Consider the following 25,551-nt stretch of genomic DNA (forward strand, 5'->3'; position numbering starts at 1 on the left):
TTAAATGGATGAAGTCAGAGTTGCTGTTGTGGCTCAGTGGAAACAAATCTGACTAGCATCCATGAGGATGCAGGTTCCATCCCTGGCCTTGCTCAGTGGGTTAAGGATCTGGCGCTGCCGGGAGCTGTGGTGTAGGTAGGAGTCGAGGCTCAGATCTGGCGTTGTTGTGGCTGTGGTCTAGACTAGCATTGCTGTGAGCTATGGTGTAGGTCACAGACGTGGCTCGGATCTGATATTGCAGTGGCTATTATAGACCAGCAGTCACAGCTCCAGTTGGATCCCTAGCCTGGGAACCTCCATATGCCATGGGTGCAGTCCTTTAAAAAAAACAAAAGACCAAAAAAAAAAAAAATGGATGAAATCTAAGTAGTGCTGGGGCTCAGGGCTACTGTGCTGATAGTACTGGTATGGGACAGCCCTGGAACCCTGCACAGTCAGTAGAGGTCTGTGGATCCTTCTACCAAAATATCAAAAGAGCTTTCTTTGTGTGGGTGCTTGTTTTCTTTTCTTTTTGGCCGAGCCCATGGTGTGTGGAAGTTCCCAGGCCAGGGACAGAACCTGCGCCACAGCAGGGACCATGCTGGATCCTTAACCCACTGAGCTACCAGGGAACTCCTTTGTGTGTTTTTATTACTCAGCCCAACATCATTCATGATGGGTCATCATTTTGTATGTTCCACTGTAAACAATATGAACATACACTGGAAGCAAATATGGAATGGGAGCCACCGTTGACTGTGGGAGGCGGGAAAGTCAACTATGGTTAATTTCTTATACTTTCTACTACTTTTAAAATTTCTCAAGAGTTTTTAAAAAGTTTGTTTCCCTGTTGGTCTCCATTTTACCCCAGCTATGACTCTTCCTTAAGAACCCAGGCAATGGGACACCTGAAATACACAGGTATTACGTCAATGCCCATCTTGGAACTAAGTGCAGTCATACTCGGCAGCCAGCCCAATTGCTTTGCTCTTGGGGGGCCTTCATGGCCTGCCTGCCTGGCCCTTTGCTCTGGGACTTTCTGCAAGTCACCTGCTGTGTGGACCCCTGCAAGCCCATGGCCACTCACCCATGAGGACTCCCAGGGTGACAATGACGATGCTGGTGGCCACCACAGCTGAGAGGGCAGCCCAGGAGCATGTGACACCTGCAGTTTCGACATCCTTGGCTGCCCCGGGCACCAGCTGTAAGTCACTGGCGGTGGGCTCCATGGTTCCCAGACCCGGGAGCAGTGACCTGGAAACCAAGAGAAAAGAGACAGAGAAACAAGATCAGAGCAGGGGGGCGTTTAGTTTCTCTTCCCCTAAGCAAGGGTCTTCCTTGTGCAGACCTGACAGCCATCAACTGCACCCTAGGCATCAGAGGGTTCCACCCAAACAGTCAAAAAACAGATTCAACATGATTGCTGGCTGGACTGATGCAAATGGGCTCCCTGTGGGTCCCTTGCTGGAAAGAATATGCATGAGTTTCCTGCAGTTGCTGTAACAAGGCTTAAAGGAATACAGATTTATGACTTTATAGTACTGGAGGCAGAAGTCTAAATAATAGAGGTCTGGGAGTTTCTGCTGTCATACAGAAGGTTAAGGATCTGGCATTGCTGCAGCTATGGCACAGGTAGCAGCTGTGGCTTGGATTTGATCCCTGGCCTGGGAACTTCCACATGCTTCGGGTATGGCTGAAAGGAAAAAATAATTAATGAATAGAGGGCTGTGCTTCTTCTGGAGGTGGCTGTCTGCAAGCCACAGGTACAGCCGAAAAAGAGGGAGGGAGGGAGGAAGGAGTAATAGAGGGTTGTAGTGTTGTTGGGCAAGCCCCCCCAACCCCCACACCCCTGAAATCAACACTGCTGACACCTTGATCCAGGACATGCAGCCTTCAGACCGAGAGAATAAATGTCTGTTACTCAAGCTGCCCTCACTCTAGGTCCACAGTGTGTTCTGATTTTCTGTTTTCCCCTAACGTCCCTCTCCGTCTCCCACCCAGGATCCCCTGTGACATTCAGCTGTCAGACCTCCTCATGACCCCTCTGGGCTATGAATTTCTCACTTTGTGATGCCCGAGCAGTCTTAATATCTTGTGGAATGTCCATCTCTGGAGGTCCGTCTGGTGTTTCTCTCATGATGGGACCAGGGTGACATGGGGGTGTCTGCGGAATCCTCCCCACCAGGCCCCACCATCCACCACTCCACCTCCACTCTCGGGGTGTCCGCAGCAGCCTCATCCTCCAGAGAGCCCTCCTGACCTCTTGCACCCTTAGCTACAGACCCTCTTCTATGGCATTCATGGACCATCCTCTCTGCAACCAGCTCTTCCCCAAGATTCCACATTTGTCCACCTCCTCAGAAAATGCTCATCACAGAACACCCACAAGACACACAGACACTTGTGGGACCAATACACCCTGTGGGATAGTCCCCAGCATTGTGTTTGGGTTTCCAAGTTGGTTGAAAGAACACAAACCATTTTCTAAATGCATTGTGGCTGGCAACACAATCCCAGTGCGTACTGACCTCATCTTAAAGGTAAATGTTGAGTCCAAGGTCAGCTGGCCCCATGCCTTGTTTTTATAAATAGTTTTATTGAGACACAGATATGCCCATTTGGTGGCATCAGTGGTTCTCAGCTGGGAGCAATGTTGCCTGCTCTGGTGATACCTGGCGGAAGGGCTGTTCCCAGCATTTGAGGGGTGGGGGCCAGGGATGCTGCTCAACACCCACAGTGCCCAGGATGGCCTCCCACAGAGAACAATCCAGCTCAACATATTAGTGGTGCCAAGTCTGAGAAAACCAGGGTTATGTACATCTTTGGCCACCTTCATGATGCTGAGGTGGAGTTGGTTAATCAAGGCAGAGACAAATCTGACCTGCAAAGCTAAGCATACTTCCTCTCTGGCCCATTAGAAACATTTGCCCATTCTTGCATAAGGCTGTCCCCAGCTGATAGGTCACCACGAATGCTTTGATGTGCAAGAGGATTTGCAAATGTAAATGCCAGAGTTTGCCCCGGTGTCACCATGCAGGTGCTGGCAAAGTAGCCTTCTCCATCTGCTGCTGGGGGGGTGGTGGATTCACTCCAGGGTGGCACAGGAAATGTTGTACTGCAGTAAAGTGGTCCACTAAGCACAACTGGAATGCTTGCCAGCCTGAGAGGTGGAATGCACGCCATGGCAGACAGAACCAAGATGGCAGCCATGACCTGCCTCCTGAAGGTCCCCCTTCTGCCCCACCCCACCCTCCCCCAGGGTGAGCAGGCCTGTGACTTGCTTCTGATCCATAGACTAGGGCAAAGCTGATGGAATGGACCCAATTACCTGTACGGGGTGATATTCCATCAGATTATAGGGCTTGTCTTGGTGGGGGACCCCTCTCTCACTGGCTTTGCTGAGTTGTCTCCTTGGGGAGCTCCATGTGGCAGTGCTAACTGAGGCCTCTGGCCACTGGCCAGCAAGAGACTGAGGTCCTCGGTCCTGTGACCACAGGGAACCAAATTCAGTCCCCAAGCCTGTGAGACGGGAAGCAGATCCTTCTCCAGCTGAGATGTTGGATGAGATGGCAGCCCCAGCTGATAGCTTGATCGCACACTTGAAGGAGACCATGAACAGCAGATCCAGCAAAAGCTATTCCTGGGCTCCTGACTCACAAACACCAAGAGGTAATAGACTGCATGGATATAAGCCACTAAGCAGGTGGCATAGGAAGTGCATATGACACTCCTTCATCCATTAAATCCTACTTGAAAGTAAAATGTTGGCCTCAGGAAGTTCCCTCTGTGGCTCAGCGGTTAACGAACCCAATTAGGATCCATGAGGATGTGAGTTTGATCCCTGGCCTTGCTCAGTGGGTTAAGGATCCGGTGTTGACATGAGCTGTGGTGTAGGTCCCAGATGCGGCTCAGATCCCACATTGCTGTGGCCGTGGTGGAGGCCACCAGTTGTACCTCTGATTTGACCCCTAGCCTGGGAACTTCCATATGCCACAGATGTGGTCCTAAAAAGCAAAAAAAAAAAAAGGTGTGTGACTTAACAACTCTGGCCTCCAGCTCTCTCCCCTGCCGAATAGGCAGAATGCACCTCCTGATCTGGTGGACCTTTGTCTCTCCAGGGCCCAGGGACTTAGGACCTCAGATCCAAGGAAGCAGAGCTGAGAGGTGGGGATAGGCTGAGCTCCGGCACTTCCACCTCTGGAACAGCTCCATATCAAGAGCCAGCAAATTCATGTAAGGCAGCTGGTTTCCACCACATAAAACTCAGAGAGTCTGACATGTGTTAAGCCACACTCAGCTCCCTGCTGGAGAATTCTCTTATGTTCCTAAGACCTGAACAGACCTTTATGCCAAACCCAGCATGTTCTTAGCCTGCAGAAAAGCCTTTTTCTTTGGGGTGGGTGGGTGCAGAATCTCATCACCTCCCCTTCTGCCCCCGAGCCTGGGGAGGGTGCTTCATGCCTGTGGGAGGGAAATGATTCATACCTGGCCTCCGACACACTCTTCCCCATGTGAGCACCACAGAGAAGGCAGTGGGGGAGCAATCCTGCTCTATTTCCCCAGACAGGGGTCCACAAAGGTGCTCTCTCAGCCAAGTGCTTTTCTGGTGGGAGTGGAGCTACTTCGGAGGCCCACAGGGATGGGTGGCAGGCCTGGGTGGCAGATCTAATACAGGACACCTAGCGAAATGGATTTTAGATCAAGTAGATATAAAAAACCTTGTGATGGTTGATTCTGTGTGTCCCATGGGGCTAGGCCATGGTGCTGGAGTTTTGTCAAACATGATTCTAGAAGCTGCTGTGAGGATGTAATCAACATTTTTTTTTGGCCACATCTGTGGAGTGTGGAAGTTCCTAGGCCAGTGATTGAACCCAAGCCACTGCAGTGACAACTCCAGAGCCTTAACCTGCTCCACTACAAGGGAAATCCATAATTAACATTTAAATGAGTTGATGGTGAGTAAAGCAGATGGTCTCTCTAGTGTGGGTGGGCCATATCTAATCGGGTGAAGGCTTTAAGAGAAAAGACCAAGGTCCCCCCTAAGGGAGAGAGAATTCTATCTCCAGATGGCCTTGGAACTTGAGCTGCAACATCAATTTTTCCCTGGGTTTGCATCCTGCCCTGTAGATTTTGGATTTGCTAGCTCCAAGGATTATGAGCTAATTCCTTAAAATCTCTCAGTCTCTGTCTCTCTCCAGGCTACTGATTCTAGTTCTCTGGAGAACCCTGACTCTCTAATAGTCTTGTCTAAAATCTAGGAAATAGTTGTACTAAAAAAAGAAAGTATTTGTTATTTGTTTGAATTGCTTATATTTCTTGTTAAGCCTGGAATCCCATCCTAGGGCCCAGCCAAATGTCCCATCCTATCATGGTAACATGTCCCTGCTAGGAACAGCCACTTTGCGCCTCACTGCCACCATCCAGAGCTGGTGAGAAAGGGGAGCTGTGCTGGGGTGGCAGGGGTAGGGGGGCAAGTCTGTACAACACTTACCCCTTTATTCTTACACTTGAGCTGAATTGCCTTCTGAGGAGCCAGAGAATCTCTAAGAATCACTTGATGAAATGTTTTAGGGACAAAGACACCGAGATTCACTTCTGTGATTAGGGCTGGAAACTCAAATTTAGTATATGAGCTCACTGACCCCCCCACCCAAACACACACACTGTGTTCATTCAACCCCAGCCACCCCTGCCACCCCCAACCCCATGGGTTTTCTAAGGATTCCTGTGTTCTCTAAATTGTCTTGTCATCACCATCATTAGAGCACAGGAGGGCCCCTACTGCTATTTAGCATTGAATATAGAAGCACCATTCATTCCATTCCCATCAATCCGACGTTTACGCTGGGCCAGGCCTGGTTGTTCTGTGCTGGGTACCCAGCCCTGAATGAGACAGTTGCAATTCTCAGCTCATGGAGCGTAAATCTTAGTGACAGGGACCCAAGTAAATTAAAATGGCAGCTACAATAAAGGCTGGAAAGGAGAGATGTGTCTTTCCATGGGGCTTTTGAGTGTCTATAAGAAGGAAACTTTGACCTGGAGAGGGGGGTTAGGGGAGGCTTCCTGATGGAGAGATGAGTTAACTGAATTCTGAAGGATAAAGAAGAATCCAGTAAATTCCCATTGGAATCAACAGGTGTCCACATGCTAAGAACAAAATAGGTAAAATCCCTGTGGCAGGAGGGACCAAGTAAGGGTCATCTTCGAGGAAGTGTATCAGTCATCTACTGCTGCATAACAAATTGCCATAGATGTAGCCACTTAAAACAACACACACTCATTCATCCAGGTTTCCAAGCATCAGGATTCTGGCATGTTTTAGTGCTTCCTCTGCCCAGGGTCTCACTCAGCTGCAATCAAGGTGTTAGCTGCATTCTCATCTGAAGGCTCAACTGGGGAAGGATCCACTTCTGAGCTCCCTGTTGTTGACGGAATTTACTTCCTCGTGGTTGTAGGGCTGAGTCCCATTTTCCATCTGTCTATTGGCCAGGGGCTGCTCTCAGCACCAGAGAGCTGTTTAGTTTCAAGCAAATTTAGAACGCATTTCAAACTCCCATCTTGACTCTATCAATATCTTGCCAACACTTAGAGTGACCAACTGTCTCAGTCTTCCCGGGGCTTTCAGTCCCAGAAAAGTCCCACATCTCGGGAAACCCCTCAATTCCAGGCCAACAGAGGTAACGCCAAAACACAATCTGTCCAAAACTAAACTACTTTTCTTTCTCCAAAACTTCTCATCCACACAGTTGCCCAAGCCCTGAATTCTCACTTAACGTTGGCCCTCCATAGCCACAACTTCAACTAGGAGCTGACAGAAAATATTCAGGTGAAAAACAAAAACAAAAACAAAAACATTCCACAAAGTCCCAAAAAGCAAATCTTGAAATTGCCACATGCCTACAACTATTCACATAGCCTTTATATTCTAGTTATAGCTATTTACACAACATTTACATTGTACTAAGTATCATAAGTCATCTAGAGATGATATAAAGTATACAGGAGGATGTGCATAGGTTATGTGCAAATGCTCAGTCATTTTGTATAAGGGATTTGAGCAAATGCGGGTTTGGGTATTGGGGGCGAGTGGTTCTGAAACCATTCCCCTCAGATACTTAGGGACGAGTGAACTTATCCCCATCAGACTAATCCAGCACTAAGTCCTGCAGATTCTATACCCTGAGTTTTCTCTAGAACAGGTGTCACTCAACGTTTTCTGCAAAAAGGGCCAGAGAGGAAGCACTTTCAGCTTTGTAGTCCCACAGGCTGTGTTGTAACTACTCAACCCTGCTATGATGTCATGAAAGCAGCACTAGGTACATGAACACACATGAGAGTGTTTTCAAAAAAGAGGCAGGGAGTTCCCGTCGTGGCACAGTGGTTAACGAATCCGACTAGGAACCATGAGGTTGTGGGTTAGGTCCCTGCCCTTGCTCAGTGGGTTAACAATCCGGCGTTGCCGTGAGCTGTGGTGTAGGTTGCAGACGCGGCTCGGATCCCCCGTTGCTGTGGCTCTGGCGTAGGCCGGTGGCTGCAGCTCCGATTGAACCCCTAGCCTGGGAATCTCCATATGCCGCGGGAGCGGCCCAAGAAATAGCAACAACAACAAGAGACAAAAAAAAAAAAAAAAAAAAAAAAGAGGCAGTGGAGGAGTTCCCATTGTGGCTCAGCAGTTAACGAACCTGACTAGCATCTGTGAGGTTGCAGGTTCGATCTCTGGCCTCACTCAGTGGGTTGAGGATCTGGCACTGCTGTGAGCTGTGGTGTAGGTCTTGGAGGCAGCCTGGATCCCACATTGCTGTGGCTGTGGCATAGGCTGGCAGCTACAGCTCCGATTGGACCCCTAGCCTGGGAACCTCCATATGCCTAAAAGAGACAAAAAGACAAAAAAAAAAAAAAAAAAGAGGCAATGGGCCGTAGTGTGCTGACCCTTGATCTAGCACCCAGCACTTGTCTTTATCCACACTGCTTAGTACAAGCTGTCACCACCTCAAATTTGAATAGTTGCCAAGACTTGGTCCCCCCACTTCATAATCCACACTGGAGCCAGAGTGATTTTTTGCCAAGAAAACCCAGCTACTCCTCTGCTTTTAAAAAGTTGAACCCAATGGGTGAAGGGCAGAAAAACAAAGTAAAACAAAATCTGTCAAGAGAAAAACACCCTCATCCCAGGCTCTGCAGAATCCCCACGGATAAAAGCACGCTGAGAATAAGCTTGCAACCCAACAGTGCAAAACACACTAGAGGGAAAAAAAAAAACACTAACAGAAAGAGTCAGCAGACACAAGAAGGCAGTACCAGACATGTCTGAGTGAAGACATTCAGAACGTGAAACTATCCTAGATTATAGAACAGATCTGTTTGAAATTCTTTCAGACATAAAATAACGGAAACTATGAAAAATGATCTCATAAAAAAATGGGTACAACTTTTTAGAAAGTAGAAGTTCTAACACTGAAAATTATAGTCATTAGGATTAAATTCTCAGTAGATGAGTTAAACAACAGATGCAGGTCAATAAAGAATAAATGACTCAGGGAGTTTCCACTGTGGTGCAGCAGAAACCAATCCAACTAGGAGCCATGAGGTTGTGGGTTTGATCCCTGGCCTCACTTAGTGGGTTAACAATCTGGCATTGCCATGAGCTGTGGTGTAGGTCGCACATACAGCTGGGACCTGGTGTTGCTGTGGCTCTGGCCACTGTAGCTTCGATTAGACCCCTAGCCTGGGAACCTCTATATGCTGCTGGTGTGGCCCTAAAAAGCCAAGAAAAAAAGAATAAATGACTCAGGAGTTTCCACCGTGGCTCAGCACAAATGAACCCAACTAGTATCCATGAGGACACAAATTCAATCCCTGGCCTTGTTTGGTGGGTTAAGGATCTGGCATTGCTATGAGCTGTGGTATAGGTTGCAGACATGACTTGGATCCTGCGTGGCTGTGGCTGTGGCTGACAGCTGTGGCTCCAATTCAACCCCTATCCTGGGAACTTCCATATGCCAAGGCTGCAGTCCTAAAAAAAAAAAAAAAAAGAAAAGAAAGAATAAATGACTCAAAAGATAGATCTGTTACCCAGATTGCAGCAAGAGAAGAGTGGGAAAACTTGTGACAGAGGTTAATTGATACATAGCACAGATAGAACAGAAGGTACCACTCTATATCTTATAGGGGTTCCAGAAGGAGAAACTAGACAAGGGAGAGAGGCAATATTTTAAGAGAAATTAGCTGAGAATTTCCCAGAGTGGTTGAAAGACATGCATCCTCAGATCTGAAAAGCACTATGGGAGTTCCTGTAATGACTCAGTGGAAACAAGCCTGACTAGTATCCATGAGGACACAGGTTCGATCCCTGGCCTTGCTCAGTGGCTTAAGAATCCAGCTTTGTCCGTGAGCTGTGGTGTAAGTTGCAGATACAGCTCAGATCTGGCAGTTGCTGTGGCTGTGGTGTAGGCCAGTGGCTATAGCTCCGATTTGACACCTAGCCTGGGAACCTCCATATGCTGCAGGTATGGCCCTAAAAAGACTGAAAAAAAGAAAAAGGGCAAGAAAAGCACTATGATCTACAGAATAAAAACAGAGGAAAGATGATGGAAGTTATTAGAAAGAAAAGATAGGTTATTTACAACAGAAGGCTGATTAAGAGTGACATCAGGAGTTCCTGTCATGGCTCAGTGATTAACGAATCCAACTAGGAACCATGAGGTTTCGGGTTCAATCCCTGGCCTTGCTCAGTGGGTTAAGGATCCAGCATTGCCGTGAGCTGTGGTGTAGGTCGCAGATGCAGCTCGGATCCCGCGTTGCTGTGGCTGGGCATAGGTCAGTGGCTATAGCTCCGATTCGACCCCTAGCCTGGGAACCTCCATATGCCGCGGGAAGCGGCCCTAGAAAAGGAAAAAAAGAAGGAAAAAAAAGAGTGACATCAGATTTCTCATCAGAAATAAAAGAAATCGGAGTTCCCATCATGGCTCAGGGGTTAATGAATCTGACTAGCATCCATGAGGGCATGGGTTTGATCCCTGGCCTTGCTCAGTGGGTTGAGGATCTGGCCTTGCTGTGAGCTGTGGTGTAGGTCACAGACTCAGCTGAGATCCTGCATTGCTGTGGCTGTGGCATAGGCCAGCAGCTACAGCTCCAATTCAAATCCCAGTCTGGGAACCTCCATATGCTACCGGTGCGGCCCTAAAAGACAGAAAGACAGAAAGAAAGAAAGAAAGAAAAGAAATCAGAAGTGAGGGAAGAATATCTTCAGATTGGTGGGAGGGAATGGGTCAACCAACAATTATATGCATAAACCAACTTAGTCAAGGAAGAAAATGAAATTCAGACATTTCCAGGAAGAGACCGAGAACTTTACCACTAACAGACCTTCATTGAAAAAGCTACTGAAGAATGTATCTGGGGAAGAATAAAATTGAATTAAGAGGAAAAATGTGAGAAGTAGTTCTGTGAGTCCAGACACTGGTGTACATGTGGGAACATATAAAGAAGCTCTATGTATATAAAATACTAATAATGAGCAATGTGGGTGTACAAAAAACCAACGCTGAACTAGCACACAAGACAGAAGGGATGGTTGCAGTGAAAAGACATTAAGGTTCAAGAAAAAAAAAAGGAGAGACTATGGACAAATTCCACATTTGTTAAGTGTCTGTGATAACATTTTAAGGGTAACTTTAATAAGAGAATTAAAATGGATAAGTTCCCATAAGTAGAGTGAAAAAGATATGAAAGCAAGGAAAAGGGAGGAAAACAAAGAAAAAGAGAAAAAGTACAAAAGTACTAATCTTACAAGCTAAAAGAATTTATCAGGTAAGACTTTTTTTTTTAAGCTATTAAGTGCTTTAAGTGGTCTCTTGTAAAAAGCGAAAGTCACAAAATGGAAGAGATAAAAATTCTAAACTCATATGTACCACATAGCAAAATACGACACAAGTTTGTTTAAAGGACTTATATATTCTCGGCATTAGAGAACAAACTTACTTTTTCATACACACCTGGCCTATTTACAAAAATTAACCATGTAGTAGCCACAAAGCAAATATCAACAAAGCTCAATCTCAGACCACTTCTCTCACCACAGTGCAATTAAATCAGATCACTAGAAATAACAAGGAAATCACGATTGAAAATATAAAAATCACTTCTAATGAATTAATGATTCTAAGAAGTTATAGCTAAATTAATAAAATACTTAGAACTGATGATACTGGATATGCTTCACACCAAAATCCTGGATGCAGCCTTTATAGGCAAAGACACAGAGATAACCATCCATGTTATATCAAGTTGGACAGGCACTGATTTCAGTGCTGTAGTCACTGGGATCTTGATACTCTATGGAAAACACAAATCTCTGGGCCTAGCCCCCCAGCAGTGTTCATAGCATGGAGGTCAACCGCCAGGATCCTGGCATTCCCAGGAAGAGAAGCCCACGTCTTGGGTTTTTCTGTCCCAGAGCAAAACCTCATCTGTGCACCATGGGCCATCATGCCTGCCTTCTCTTAGTTTTTCCTTAAGCAGCAGCTGAGAAGGCAAATATATCAGGAAGAGAGAGGGGTGGGGATTCAAGGGGGGAGAGATATTCCTTATGGGAGTCATAACTTTGGGTTTGGGAGTTCCCTGGTGGCTCAGTGGGTTAAGGATCCAGTGTTGTCACTGCTGTAGCTTGGGTTTGGTCTCAGGCCCTGGCACTTCCACGTGCTGTGGACACAGTAAAAGAAAGAAAAAGAAAAAACTTTGGCTTTTGCCTCTGGTTCTGGGAAGTGATCTCTGGGAGACTGAGGTCCATCAATGACTTAGAATAAATCAGTTGTGCCCAGTGAAAGCCCCAGACCTTGGAGCCTGGGGCAGCTGTCTTGATTGGCAACAGTCTGTGCCTGTTGTCGCCTGTTGACCAGAAGGATGTGCCCTGACTGCACAGGAAGGGGATCAGAACTTCAGTTGATGACTTGATTCTCCCGATTCAATGGACTAATGTTTGTGTATTCCCCTGAATTTCTATTCCCTAACCCCCCACATGCTGCTATCTGGAGGTGGGCTCTTTGGGGGCAATTAGGTCATGAGGGTGGAGCTCCCTGAATGGGATTAGTGCCCTCATAAGGGAACCAGGATAGCTCCCTAGATCCTTCTACTACGTGAGAACACAGTAAGAAGACAGCCCTCTATGAACCAGGAAGCAGGCCTCACAGACACCAGACCTGCCAGTGCCTTGATTTTGCATTTCCAGCCTCCAGAACCATGAGAAATAATGTGTGTTGTATAGGATCCCCCAGTCTCAGTGTTCTGTGCTAACAGCCAGATGGGCCTCAGACAGCTGGACCCAGCCCTGTGAGTCTCTCTCTTTGGCTGATATTTTTTTCTTTTCTTTTGAGGTCCATACCTGCAGCATATGGAAACTCCCAGGCTAAGGGCTGAATAGGAGCCGCAGCTGCTGGCGCATGTCACAGCCACAGCAATGCCAGATCCTTAACCCACTGAGTAAGGCCAGGGATTGAACCCCGATCCTTACAGAGGCAAGGTCAGGTCCTTAGGCCACTGAGCCACAATGGCAACTCCTTTTTGGCTGATGTTAGTCCATAATCTTAATCCATCTGACTGTTACAACTTTTTTTTTTTTTTTTTTTAGGGCAGTATCTGCAGCATGTTGAGGTTCCCAGGCTAATGGTAGAATCAGACCTGTAGCTGCCAGCCTTTGCCACAGCAACAACAGATTCGAGCTATATCTTGGACTTGAACCACAGCTCATGGCAACACCAGATCCTTAATCCACTGAGCGAGGTCAGGGATCAAACCTGCATCCCCATGGATACTAGTCAGATTTGTTTCCACTGAGCCACGATGGGAACTGCTGTTATGGTTAATCTTAAAGATGTAATTGTGATTGTGACAGCTCTTAGTGATTTCTGAGTCTTTCTAGTGAACTGTCAAACCCCAGGGTGGTTTGGGGAAAACACCCCACCCCATTAGTTTCCCGGGGCAGCTGTAACAACTGATACTTGTCATCTCCCAGTTCTGGAGGCCAGGAGTCAGAAGTCAGCAGATCAACAGGGCTAGCTCCCTCTGAGGCCAAGAGAGATCTGTTCCAGTCTCCCTCCTGGCTGCTGGGGGGTCACTGGTGATCTCTGATGTCCCTTGGCTTGTGGCTGTATCACTCCTTCTCTACTTCCATCTTCACACGGCCTTCTCCCCATGTGTGTCTGTGTCCAACTGTCCCCTTTTTATAAGGACACCAGCTATATTGGCTTCAGGCCCACCCTGATTTCCTTTTAACTTCACGACATCTGCAAAGACCATATTTCCAAATCAGGTCACCTTCTGAGGTGCTGGGGGTCAGGACTCTAATGCAAATTTCAAGGGAGGACACAGTTCATACGGAACATCCCTGAACTTGCAATTGGTGTCACAAGTAAGAGCAGGTCCTACGTGGGGACTGTGGCTGCTGACCCTGCAGTCAGCCCCCACGGCCTCATGAAGGATGAGTTGAAAAGAGAGAGTTCACACTAGGAGAACAGCTATCACCCCAAACCAGAAGATAGCAAGTGTCAGCAAGGAAGGAGAGGAACCAGATCCCTTGTGCACTTGTACTGGGAACGCAAAAGGGTGCAGATGACTAGAAAGCAGCCTGGAGGATCCTCAAAAAATTAAACATAGAACCATATGCTCCAGCACTTTCACTCTTTGGCATATGTACACCCCAAAGAATAGAAAACAGGGTCTCAAACAGATATTTGCACACCCATGTTCACAGCAGCATGATTCACAGTGGCTAATGGTAGAAACAACCCAAGTGTCCATTGATGGATGATGGGTAAAAACACGTGGTCCATCCATACAGAGGAATGTGATGCAGTCTTAAAAAATGGAGATTCTGACACCTGCTGCACCATGGATGGACCCTGAGGACGTGTTGCTCAGTGAGAGAAGCCAGAGGGACACATAATGTCTGATTCCACTCCCAGGAGGTCCCTAGAGGAGTCAGATCCACAGAGACAGGAAGGAGATGGTGGGGCAGAGGCTGGTGAGTCAGTGTTTCATGGGGACAGAGTCTCAGTTTGGGAAGATGGGAAAGTCCTAGAGATGATGCTGGGGATGGTCACAAGACAATGTGAATGTGCTTAATGCCACTGAGCTGTGCACTTGAAAATGGTGAAGATGGCAAATTTTACATTGTGTATAATTTACCGCACTAAAAACAGAAGGGAATTAAGAGAGAGAGGGGACCTGATACGTCCTGGAAACTGAGATGTGAGAAGGGAGAACTGTTCACAAACAGAAACATCCAGACGTGGAGGCCAAGATTGAGTACCTGTGAACAAATGAAGAGACTCAGGAGAGGCCAGGCCTCCTGCCAACCCAGCCCCAGCCCCACACACCAGTGCATTCGTGCCCTGGCCCGACCCCGGTGCGGCCTCCCCGAAGGGTAGAGAAACCTCATCCAGCCATTGGCAGGCCTGGTGGAGGGCAGATAAAAATCAGGCTCCAAAATCAGCCTTGGAACTAAGCAAAGCTCAGAAAAGGCAGAATGTTTGGTCTGAAACATTTGACAGTATTTCTAGGCACTTCCAAGAAATGGCTTTTTTTTTTTTTTTTTTTTTTTTTGGATACTGTGGCAGGAAGGGTAATGCCTGGAAGACGTCTCCATCCTGGTCCTCGGATCTGTGGATGTGTCATCTCACGTGACAGGGAGACTTTTCTTTAAGGCCCCTGAGGTGGGGGTGACCCTGGATGCCCCGGGGGTCCAGTGTCATCACAAGGTCCTCATAAGAGGGAGGCAGGAGGGACAGAGGCAGAGAGAGACGGGAGATGCCACGCTGCTGGCTGTGAGGATGGAGGAAGGGATGCAGCACCTCTAGAAGGTGGAAGAGGCAGAAACCAACTCTTCCCTGGAGCCTCCACAGAGATCGGCCCTGCCCACGCCTGGGTTTAGCCCCATAGGCCCACTTGCTAATAGAGGCTCTCTGTGGGCCTTGCTACTCAGCGCTGACCCAGAAGAGAGCTGTGTGTTGAGTTGGGGCACTGGGCAGATCTTTTGTAGGATGAGCACCTTGACAATGGGCCTGCCCTTCCCCCACCATCCCCTCTCGTCAGGTAGAAGGAACGCAGATCACTGGAAGACCAAGGACCACATTATGGCTTCAACCCAATTCGTTCTCTAGCCCCGAGCAAAGCAGTGAACCTCTCAATGCTTCAGTTCCTGTCTGGTCCCTGATCAGTTTTGTTCCTTTGGTTCTAATTTTCTATGGCACATGAGTGACAACCTCTTTTGCATTCCTAGAATCCTTTTCTTTGGGGAAAGGCCCACCCTAGTCATGATGCCCCACCCAGCCGGCCCCCAGCCCTGCTAATTACAGTATTCGGTGTCCACCCCCATCAGTGATTGGTCCTCACTGGACCCAGGCCTGCCACTCACAGTAACCACTCCTCCATCCCCATCAGTGATTCGTCCACACTGGATCCAGGCCTACCAATCACAGTACCCCCCCTCCATCCCTCTTGATGATTGCCCCCTAGGACCCAGGCCTGTCAATCATAACCACCCCTCATCCCCATCAGTGATTTGTCCAAAGGGTTGCATATGAATGAAGGTGGCTAACCACGTTTCTTCCTTGAATTTCAACTATACGAAACTGTCATTTTAGGTACCCAAGAACAGGATATGATCAATTTCATAGGTTTTAACTAATAATAGGCAGGATGAAAGTCTTCCCAGAGGGCCTCCTAAGCTGCCATGGCTAGGCTTGGGGCACTGGCAGCCTCATTGGCCTCCCCTAGGAAGGAAGAGGCTTGGTGAATGTTGTGAGGTGGGGGTCACAACCAGGGAAGGACCTCAGGGACAGTAAAGAGTGACCCAGCCCTTCCTGGGGCCAGGTGATCCTTGACCGCCCAGGCACAGGAGCCAATCTTTGCTTGACCTGGTAAAAGTTGGGGTTGTGTCTCTTATGAGATCAAGATTTACGGCTGTTGGACAAGCCAAAGTGGGGAGCAGGAACTTCTACAAGGACACGACAGGCCTTCACCCACTTTATCAGCCATTGTAAAAAAGAGACCATTTAATCAACACCATGTCAGGCTTATCTGAATCCTAGATGGCGTCACCTCTGCATGCCATGGGATGCCCATTCCCATGAGGCCTGGCAGACCCATGCACTGCCCACGGTCAGGATAGGACCTCCCTCCTAAGTTTGTCCTCCACCTCTGAAAAGGGTCCCTGGAGACCAAGGAGCCTCGGGGGAGGTCTGTGTTCTCACCAACTGGCCTCCCTTGGGGGCAAAATCTTGATGAGATGACACAAGTGGCCACAAGGCAAAGCGTGTCAAACTATTTGTAAACTAAACCCACGCTGCAGTCCCTGCAAAAGCCTTCTGCACCTGCCCCTTCCTCTCATCTCCCTGCAAAGTCTTTGCAAATGGTTGGCACAGAAAAGGTGTTTCTTGCTTGAGTGAAAAGCTGATGCTTTTACCAAAGGTGAAATGGGAGTGTGCTTATTGGCTTTGCAGAAAATGGACCAAGACCCTCCAAGTAGCAACGTCTCTGTGTTGCTTTATTTTCCATCTAATGTTGAGGCTCAAAAGATGAAGGCTAGATTGATCGCCAGCTAATTATCCCTCTTTAGTCATAACGTAAGTCCATTTGAAACCCGACTTTCCCCAAACATCCACATTTCTAAATTGAAATAAATTTCTGAGCAAGATGTAAAGTCTACTTCAGGTTTTTTGTTTATTTTTTTTAAAGGTGCCTCAGACAAATCATTTGGTGTTGGGTAGATCAAAAAACAAGTCTGCCTGTTTCAATGTATCTTTCGCCTTTCACTCAAACATAATGGAGACAGCCTGGCTCAGACGGGTGGGCACTTTACTGAAGAGAGAGGCAAAGGGATGGAAGTTTCAAGAAGATCCTTCACGCCTCTAATCTCAGATGGCAAAACATCTTCTAGAATGTGCTTTACTTCTGTATTTTTTTGCAAAGATTGAGGGTGGAATACAAAAGCAGAGCAGGAAGGAGGGAAGATAGCCGATTAAGAGAAATCAGAGAAAAGAGAAGAGACGATTGCTGGCTCCACGCGGTGACCTCGGGCTGAGAGAGCGCCCTTGACAGGATGAGGCATAATTCATTTTTCTGAAAGCAACGTCCAAAGATAAGTTACTACCTGAGCTTGAGAGATACATGAGAACACCCAGGCCGATCTAAAGAATGACTGTGCAATAGGCAGAAAAGACAGAGTGGAGGCGGAAGACGCCATCCCTGTTACCAGAATGATCCCTGAAAGCTTCCAGAAGGATCTGTACCTGCTCAAAGATCTGAAGTGTCCACCCCCGTCCAGGGACAGAAAGTGAAGGGGCTATGTGACATGACCAAAGCACCAAGAGGGTGCAGAACCAGACTGCCAATGGTCAGCACTGAGATATCAGCTGAACCAGAGGCTCCGTCAGCCTCCCCTCCCCAGAAACACACACCACTGTCATCTCATGGCTTCAGCCAAGCAGTGATGGGGTAACACTGAGCAAGCCACCCCCCATGTGGGGTGGCAGTCACCCCAGGTCACCTGGGATGCTTCCAGTTTTAACGTGGAAATTGGGACATCTGGTCACCCTCCTCCCACTTTGTTTTCACAGGCCAGGGAAAGTCTGGAGACATTCAGGGCTTTTCAAGGAAGGGGCCCTGAGAACTGAGCTGTGATTGTGAATGAGGCGGGGAAAGTGTCTGTTTCCAGCCTCCTGACCTGCACAGAGAGGCTCAGTTTAAGCCCAGCGTGCCTTCGAAGCTATGCTAACACTTGCCAGAACCTGTTTCCAGAGAGAGTCAACCTTAGCTGCAGGACGCTAGGCCAGGGCAGGGGGGTTGGGGCACCAAATCCCTTGCAACAAGAGCAATAGGATTTTCCCACTGCAGCACAACAGGACTGGCGGTGTCTCTGCAGCGCCAGGACTCAGGTTCAATCTCTGGCCCAGTGAGGTTGCAACTACAGCTCAGGTGTGATCCCTGGCCCAGGAGCTTCCATATGCCAAGGGGCAGCCAAAAAAAAAAGGAGGAAAAATGATAGTTTACGCAACATTTTGTAAAAAATCAAAATAACACCAAAAAACTCTTACGACCCACAGAATATCAACATTTTACATACAGACAGGATCCAGGAGTTCCCTCTGTGGCACAGTGGGCTCGGGAGCATCTTGGGAGTGCTGTGACTCAGGTTTGAACCTTGGCCCAACACAGCGGGTTTAGGATCTGGCATTGTTGCAGCTGTGGCTTAGGTCACAGCTACGGCTGGGAGCTGATCCCTGCCTGGGAATTCCATAGGCCAAGGGGTGGCCAAAAAACAACAACAAAAAAAAAAATACAGGATCAATCCTGCATACGCCCAAAGCATCTTTCTCTTCTCCCCATCCTGGCCCTGCCCAGGTCCATCTTTGCTTAAAACGTTGATACCCGGCATATCCAGAATTCCTCCGCATTCACCTGATATTTCCAAGATTGCACTATAATATCATTTCTCTAGATCTAGAGTTTTTTGGCATCCACTTAAACTCTGGGCCCAAGGTGAGTGTCCTGCTTGCTTCATCTTAGCCTGGGCCCTGGAGGACATTCATGAATGGATAGCACCCTTTGGCTTTCTACCCAGTTTGTTTTTCAGTTCCACTCTTACTTGTTTGCTGTTTGTGCATGTCAGCGATTAAGCTTCCTTTTTAGGTTTAAAAAGGAGACCACTTCAAGAAGAAAAAGTAAATATTTTCACAGACTACCTGCAGCTATGCACCTTGCCCCATTCCAGTCCGTGGTTTTAATAACATCTCTGACATCTCCAAGCCAGACTCATCCTCTAAATTCCAGACTCACATTCAGTTGGCTACTGGAACCTCCTTCTGGGTGACCTAAGATGACCTTCTCCTGGTGCTCACACCCCTGTCTAATCTCCCTGCATTGAGTGTGGGTGGGGCTTGTGGTGTATTCCTAAGCAATAGGACATGGCCGAGGTGATGGGATGTCACCGTCATGATTAAATGACATCATATAGGACCCTCATCTTAGCAGACTTGGGCTAAAAGACCCTCTTGGCTGGTCTGGTGAATAGGTCAGCATGTTGGAGGGACCTATATGGGAAGGAAGTGCAGGTGCTTCTGGGAGCTAAGGGTGTCCACCAGCCAGAACTGTGGTCATCCGCCAGCAACCAGCAGGCGTTTACAAATAGATCCTTCCCCAGCCCAGCCTTGGAATGAGAACACAGCCCAGCCAGCACTCCATCGAAGCCCTGAAACACCCTGAGCAGGGAGGGGACCTGGCAAAGTCATACCCAGACTCAACCTACAGAGATCCTGACATAGTACACAGGAGTTATTTCAGGCCACCAAATTGGGGATAATTCGTTCCCACCAGTCCGACACCCCTTCTCAGCCCCGGAATCTCTGTTCCCCCATTTTCCCCATCTCAGATGGAAGCTCCACTTTTATGCCCACTCAGACCACAACCCCCCATGGCCATTCTGATGCCTTTCTCACATTCTCCATCAGTTGGCCTGCAAATGCCATCAGCTCCTCCTTCAAGATCCTTGTAGGACCAGGTCACTTTCATGCTTTCTACACTGGGCTACACAGAGATCTCCCAGGCCCCTCAGTAGGGCTGGCTGCTTCCACGACATGGCACCCTCGGGGAGCCAGCTGAAATCTGACTCAGGCCCTGTCCACCTCTGCACGGGCCTCCCCCAGCTCTCACTCAGGGCAAAAGCCCTGAGAGACCTGGTCCCACCCACTCGGCTGTCTGTCCTCAGCTCTTCCCTCTGCTCTGGCCACACCAGCCTCTCCTTAAATCCACAAGACATTGTCCTGCCTCAGGGCCTTTGCATCTGCCTGATGAGCTTGTCTATACCCTCACGCCTATCACCTCCACTTTTGCATCCCCCGCTTTGTGGGTTTTCCCCTGAACTGTGCCGGCTGCACCTGTGGGAAAACCAGGTAAGATGGTTTCTGCCAAGGAGCCAAGCCTGGATCCCCCTGGAGCCCCTTTTGCAGAAGTGGCTGACTACTGGAAGGGGAGCCAGCGAAAGAGCATGTCCAGCCCAGGATGGACAGAGAGAGCAAGTTACCTCACTCCCCAACCTGACTTCACAGCTCCAGGAGTTCTGGTTTGGTGACTATAGCTGGTATATCGTCCCTTGAGAGAACAGACATGTACTAGAGAAAAATACCTTCAGCATAAGTAAGTCAACAAGCAGTGTTCCCACCATGGCGCAGTGGGTTAAGAATCTGACTGCAGCAGCTCAGGTCACTGCAGAGGTGTGGGTTTTACCTACTCTGTCACAGTGGGTTATAAGATCTGATGTTGCCACAGCTGTGGCATAGGTTACAGCTGTGGCTTGGATTCATTTCCTGGCCCAGGAACTTCCACATGCCAAGGGTACAGCCATAAAGATTAGGGAAAAAAAAAAAGTCAACAAGCATGTTCTACCTGGCAGGCACTGCACTAAACAACATTTACCTTCATTATCTAACTTAGCACCACAACCCACCTACAAGACTGGCTGTATTCTAAAGGAAGAGGAAATGGAGGCTACCAGGAGCTGTGGAACTTGCCCAAGGTCATGGGTTTTAAAGATCCACAGATCTCTGCCTCGCCTCTCTTGAGTGGAGCCTAATTCTCCTCCCTTACAGTGTGGGCTGCATTTGATTCATGCTTAAAAAATAGAAAATCCCAGAGGAAATGGCTGAGTCATCTGAGGTTGTAAAAGGCACAGAGGACTTCCCTCCTGAGCCCTCGTGCGAGGGACCAGCAGCCATGCAGTGAGGAGGCTCAAGCAGCTCCCCCACCCTGTCGAGCTTTCAGGTGAGGCAGCCCCGCTGCCATGTGCTCTACAACATCCTTGAGACACTCTGAGCCAGGACCTGCCCCCCTCCTCTGTAACACATCCCAAATTCTTACCCACAGAAATTGGCATAATAAATGCCTGTCTTAATCTGTTAATTTGGGGGACCATTTGTTACGCAGCAACTGAGAGCTGATACATGAGGCAGGCCCCAGGACCTTTCCACTCTCCTTCTCAGAAACCACACTCTTCTCTGCAGCCCATCCTGTTCCCTTCCGGCATCCTCCCCTGCAGCCACCGCCCCCCACGACAAGCCCCACCCTGAATCCTCTGCTTGCCTTTAATAGCCAAATTCTTTTTGTCTTTTGTATTTTTATTTATTTCTTTTTTTTAGGGCTGCAGGTGCAGCATATGGAAGTTCTGAGGCTGGGGGTCAAATCGGAGCTGCAGCTGCTGGCCTATGCCCCATTAATGGCTGATTTTATCCAGTTGCTTCAAACAGCAGTTCAGCCTCTCCAAGGGAAATATACCACTTGGGGTCACTTTTTTCCAAGCAGGGTCAACTCTCAACTTCATTCAGTAAAACCCCAAACTTCACCTTGGCTTTGCTCCTGGGGCTCCTAAAGTGTTTTCTCTTCCTCAGTCTCAACATTTCGCCCACCTCCCTAATTTGTTTCTTACCACTAATCCAAGGTGCTCACAGTTTTCCAGCCCGTTTATCTCCCCTTCTTTGCTTCCACAGCAGCACACTGGTCTATGGAACAGGCATCTCTTGTCTGCCCTGCAGCCTCTCCTATTTCTCCTGGTCCTGCGCCTCAGGCCCAAATCCAGCCAGGAAACCTCCCCTCCCCTACTGCCCCCACTTCATGAAATAAATCACTCAGCAAGTCTGCAGGAAATTTAATAAGCTTGGTCTTTTTTTCTTTCTTTCTTTCCCTTTTTGTCTGTGGACTTTTTGTTAGGTTTTCAAGGGAAGAGGTGTTTGTGAGAAAACTATTTGCAGTGATGCTATCTCATGTTTTTGTAGCTTTTTAACGTGCACAGAGGAAAAGGGAGTCAGAGACTCGGGGTGGGGGTGGGGGTGGGGCGTTGAAGCCAGAAACTGATAAACATGGGTGATACCCAGGAAAACGGATAAAGACAAGATTGAAAAAGGAAACTTCCAGGAATTCCCATTGTGGCTCAATGGAAACGAACCGAACTTGTATCCATGAGGATGCAGGTTCAATCCCTGGCCACAATCAAGGTGTTAAGAATCCAGGTTTGCCATGAACTGGGGCATAGGCCAGCAGCTGAAGCTCTGATTTGACCCCTTCTTGGGAACTTCCACATGCCATAGGTGCAACCCTAAAAAGCAAAAAGAAAGAAAGAAACCTCCAGTCACTTATGACTTGTACAGTTAACACAGGTTCTAAACACAGTAGGGGATCTCGGATGGGATCCCAGAACAGAAAAAGGACATTTGACAGTGTTTAATGCTCATTTCCCTTTTTTTTTTTTTTTTTTTTTTTTTTTTTTTTTTTTTTTAGGACTACACTTGTGGCATACGGAAGTTTCCAGGCTGGGGGTCAAATGAGAGCTGTAGCTGCTGGCCTATGCCACAGCCATAGCAATGCCAGACCCGAGCCCCATCTGTGGCATTGCCCACAGCTGAAGGCAACACCAGATCCCTGACCCACTGAGCAAGGCCAGGGATCAAACCAGCTACCAAGTTGGGTTCTTAACCTGCTGAGCCACAATGGGAACTCCCTATGGTCATTTTAATGTCAAGTTCTTGGTTTTGATCATTGTGCTGTGGTCATGCAAGATTTGAACACTAGGAGACCCTGGGGGAAGGGTTATCGTCTCTGCAATGAAGACGATTCTGAAATCATTCTCCGAATTAGTAGAGGTAAAATGGGAAATACAACAATGTCTGAGGCAGATGTGACCCAGCAACCCAGCATGCGTTGTCCTCTACCTTAATTTTAGAGCCATGTATACTAAAATAAAGAACTGGCAACAGCCATCTCTCCCTCCTCCCACTTTTCTGTGGCTGGGGTGTGCTTATGCGAGAGAGAACAAGTCACAGGCAGAATGTTCATGCCTAAAACCTCTGTGGGGCTCCCAGACTTGTGACAGTTAATTTAGCCCTGATGTCACTCCCATGGTGGGGACCAGCACCGATGTCCCCAATTTACAGATCAGGAAACTGAGGCTCGGAGAAACCATCTCTTCTCTATCTCTCCCTCTTTCTCTACCTTTATCTCCCTGTCTCTGTATCTGTCTCTCTATATCTCTGTTTCAATCTCTGTCTGTCTCTGTGTGTCTCTTTCCCTGGGTCTGTCTTGTCTCTGTCCTGTCTCCTGTGTCTCTCTCTTTTTCTCTCTGTTCCTGTCTCTTCTGTGTTTCTGTGTCTATTTCTCTGTTTCTTTTTCCGCCTCCGTCCCTAGCTATCTTCTCTGTCTCCCTGTCTCTTTTTCTCTCTGTTCCTGTCTCTGTATCTCTATCTCTGCATCTCTATTTCTGTCTCTCTGTTCCTGTCTGTCTCTGTTTCTGTCTCCCTCTTTGTCCCCCCTGTTTCTTACACAGAGTCCTAGAATTCAGGAATTTCCCCTGCCTTGGGTGGTTCTCCATCATGAACTGGGTATGGCTCCCCCAGGACACTGCTATCCAGGTAAGACAGAGGAGCCCTAGGGACATGGACCAAGAGCTCTAAAGCCCACCCATGGCAGGAAGACGGATGGTGGGTGGCCAAAGGGAGGGGGTTCAGTGTCCACACCTGGGTTCAGGCCCCTGCTCCCCACACACCGGTCACAGGGCCACAGGGCCACAGGCTCTGCCTGCCAGTTTCTTTCCCCTCCCTCTACTCCACAGACAGGAACAGATGCCCAGACCTTGGCACCACCACTTCTGCCCCCACGTCCTCCTCCAGGATGGACACTTGCCTGCACCAGTGGCTGCAGTACCAGAGGTGGACCCGACTCCACGCAGCCTTGTGCTGAGCTGGGTGCCCACTTAAAGGAAAAGCCACCCAGCCCATCTGTGTGAAGTCTCTCCCAGCTCCACACATTGTATCCTAATCATTCAGAATCTGGCCAAGTGTGCTTTGAACAACATGGATCTCACCCAGGCTGGGCTTCGGGGCCTGTCCACCACTGTCCCACACGGTGGGCAGGTCCAAGGTGACACCTGATGTGGTGGCACAGGAGGGTACATGCTGCGTCCTGGGGGTTCCTGTGGAGCATCAGGAATTCCTGTCCCTACTTCCCAAACAAGGAAATTGGGAAGCAGGGCCCATACACATACACACAAAATCATACAGGATCTCAGTGTGATCATGCACATAGCCACACACTACTGTGACACACATGTGTAGTCACATACTAGTTACACACACAACACACACCAACAGGCAAGGACACAACCACACACAGCCATAGGCAATCCATCATTGGCCCTACAATTAATCCCACTCACAACTATAAACACACCACACCTGGGCTGGGAGCCCCAGATTGACCCCAGGTGAGACAGGGACAGGAGGGCCCTCCATGGAGGACCCCTGGGCAGCCACCTTCCCCAGCAATGGGTAGGGGGAGAGTGGGGGAAGCTTCCAGCCCCAGGTAACTGACTCTACGGCCCCTCCCCCATACGACCCACACCCAAAATTAAGGCCCTGTGACCACACCCTCCCTAAACTGTTACCCCCAAGTCCTTGTTATATTTTCACTCACAAGCAAGGGATTGCCTGAGAGGAGCCACAGGGAGGTAAGCAAGGGTCCCCTCAGCAAACCCCCAGAAACCTCCCAGTCTTGGTCCATGGTTTCCTGCCACCCCCACCCTCCACCGCCTGTCGCAGCTCCTGCAGAGGCACCACCGCGGGTTTACCCGAGTTACCGGGTGGGAAGGTGGGAGAGTGGCCGTCGGGGACAGGGAGCCCTCGGGGTCCCCCCAAACCCCGGGTACCCGACTGCGTCTACAGGGCCCGGCCTCATTCACAACCCCGGGGGGCGTCTACACAGTCCGACGCGTCCAACAGCCCGAACCACATCTATACCACCTGCGGCGTCTACACAGCCTGACGGGTCCCCCGCGAGAACCCGACGAAGCCAGGCGCAGGGAGAGGGCTGCCGCCTCATTTTCGTGACGCCAGACTCACCGCGCTCTGCCGGACGCTGCACCGCGGCCCCACTCCCGCAGCGAACCGACCCCGGGAGCCTAAAGCCTCGCGGACAGGGCGGGGCTGGGGGCGGCACCAGTGAAGGCCCCGCCCTCCCGCTCACCCCGGCCTCACCTGAGCTGGGGGCGCCGCCTTCCCCAGCTTCCCATGACAGCCCCCCACTGCGCCCCTTCCCCTGCACCCCTGCGACCCACCCAGGCCCTCCCCCACCTCTGACACCCTGCGGTGTGTGGGGGGGGACTCTGAAAGGACAGTGGGGTTGTGGGAGCCCAGGTGTGTCCCATGAAGGCCCCCTGTGTGAAAGGGCTGGGCCAGCAGAGGGGAGGGGAGTGGGCACGCCGTTCCCAGAGCCATGTGGGGAGGTGGGTTCTGAACCCTCGGACTTTCGGGAGCTGCGCAAGGTCTGTGAGGTCTGGGTGGAGGGCACTGGCCTGGGCAGATGACCCTGGACAGAAGGCAGGGGAGGTGTGCCCTGGACCTGTGAGAGCAGATGCTCAGGGTAGGAAAGAGCTTGGGGAGGGGTTCTGTGTGAATAATTATGATTTCTAACCAGCGCCACAGCAATGGCAATGAGATCCTTAACCCATTGAGCCACCTGGGAACTCCCAGTGATTATTAA

The 25,551-nt window shown here is 49.2% G+C and overlaps 1 protein-coding gene across 1 annotated transcript in view; it reads right to left on the minus strand.

Moving 5' to 3' along the window:
• The window catches only part of TMPRSS9 (transmembrane protease, serine 9), a 70,386-nt gene extending 44,835 nt beyond the window's left edge, over positions 1-25,551 (minus strand). The window contains exons 1-2 of the mRNA XM_021084183.1: positions 24,912-25,551; positions 1,067-1,233 (exon numbers count right to left, since the gene is read on the minus strand). Coding sequence (XP_020939842.1) covers positions 1,067-1,208 — 142 coding nt within the window. The 5' untranslated portion in view covers positions 1,209-1,233; positions 24,912-25,551. The remainder of the gene's footprint in view (positions 1-1,066; positions 1,234-24,911) is intronic.

Source organism: Sus scrofa, chromosome 2, assembly GCF_000003025.6.
Source record: "Sus scrofa isolate TJ Tabasco breed Duroc chromosome 2, Sscrofa11.1, whole genome shotgun sequence".
Classification (NCBI taxonomy): domain Eukaryota; kingdom Metazoa; phylum Chordata; class Mammalia; order Artiodactyla; family Suidae; genus Sus; species Sus scrofa.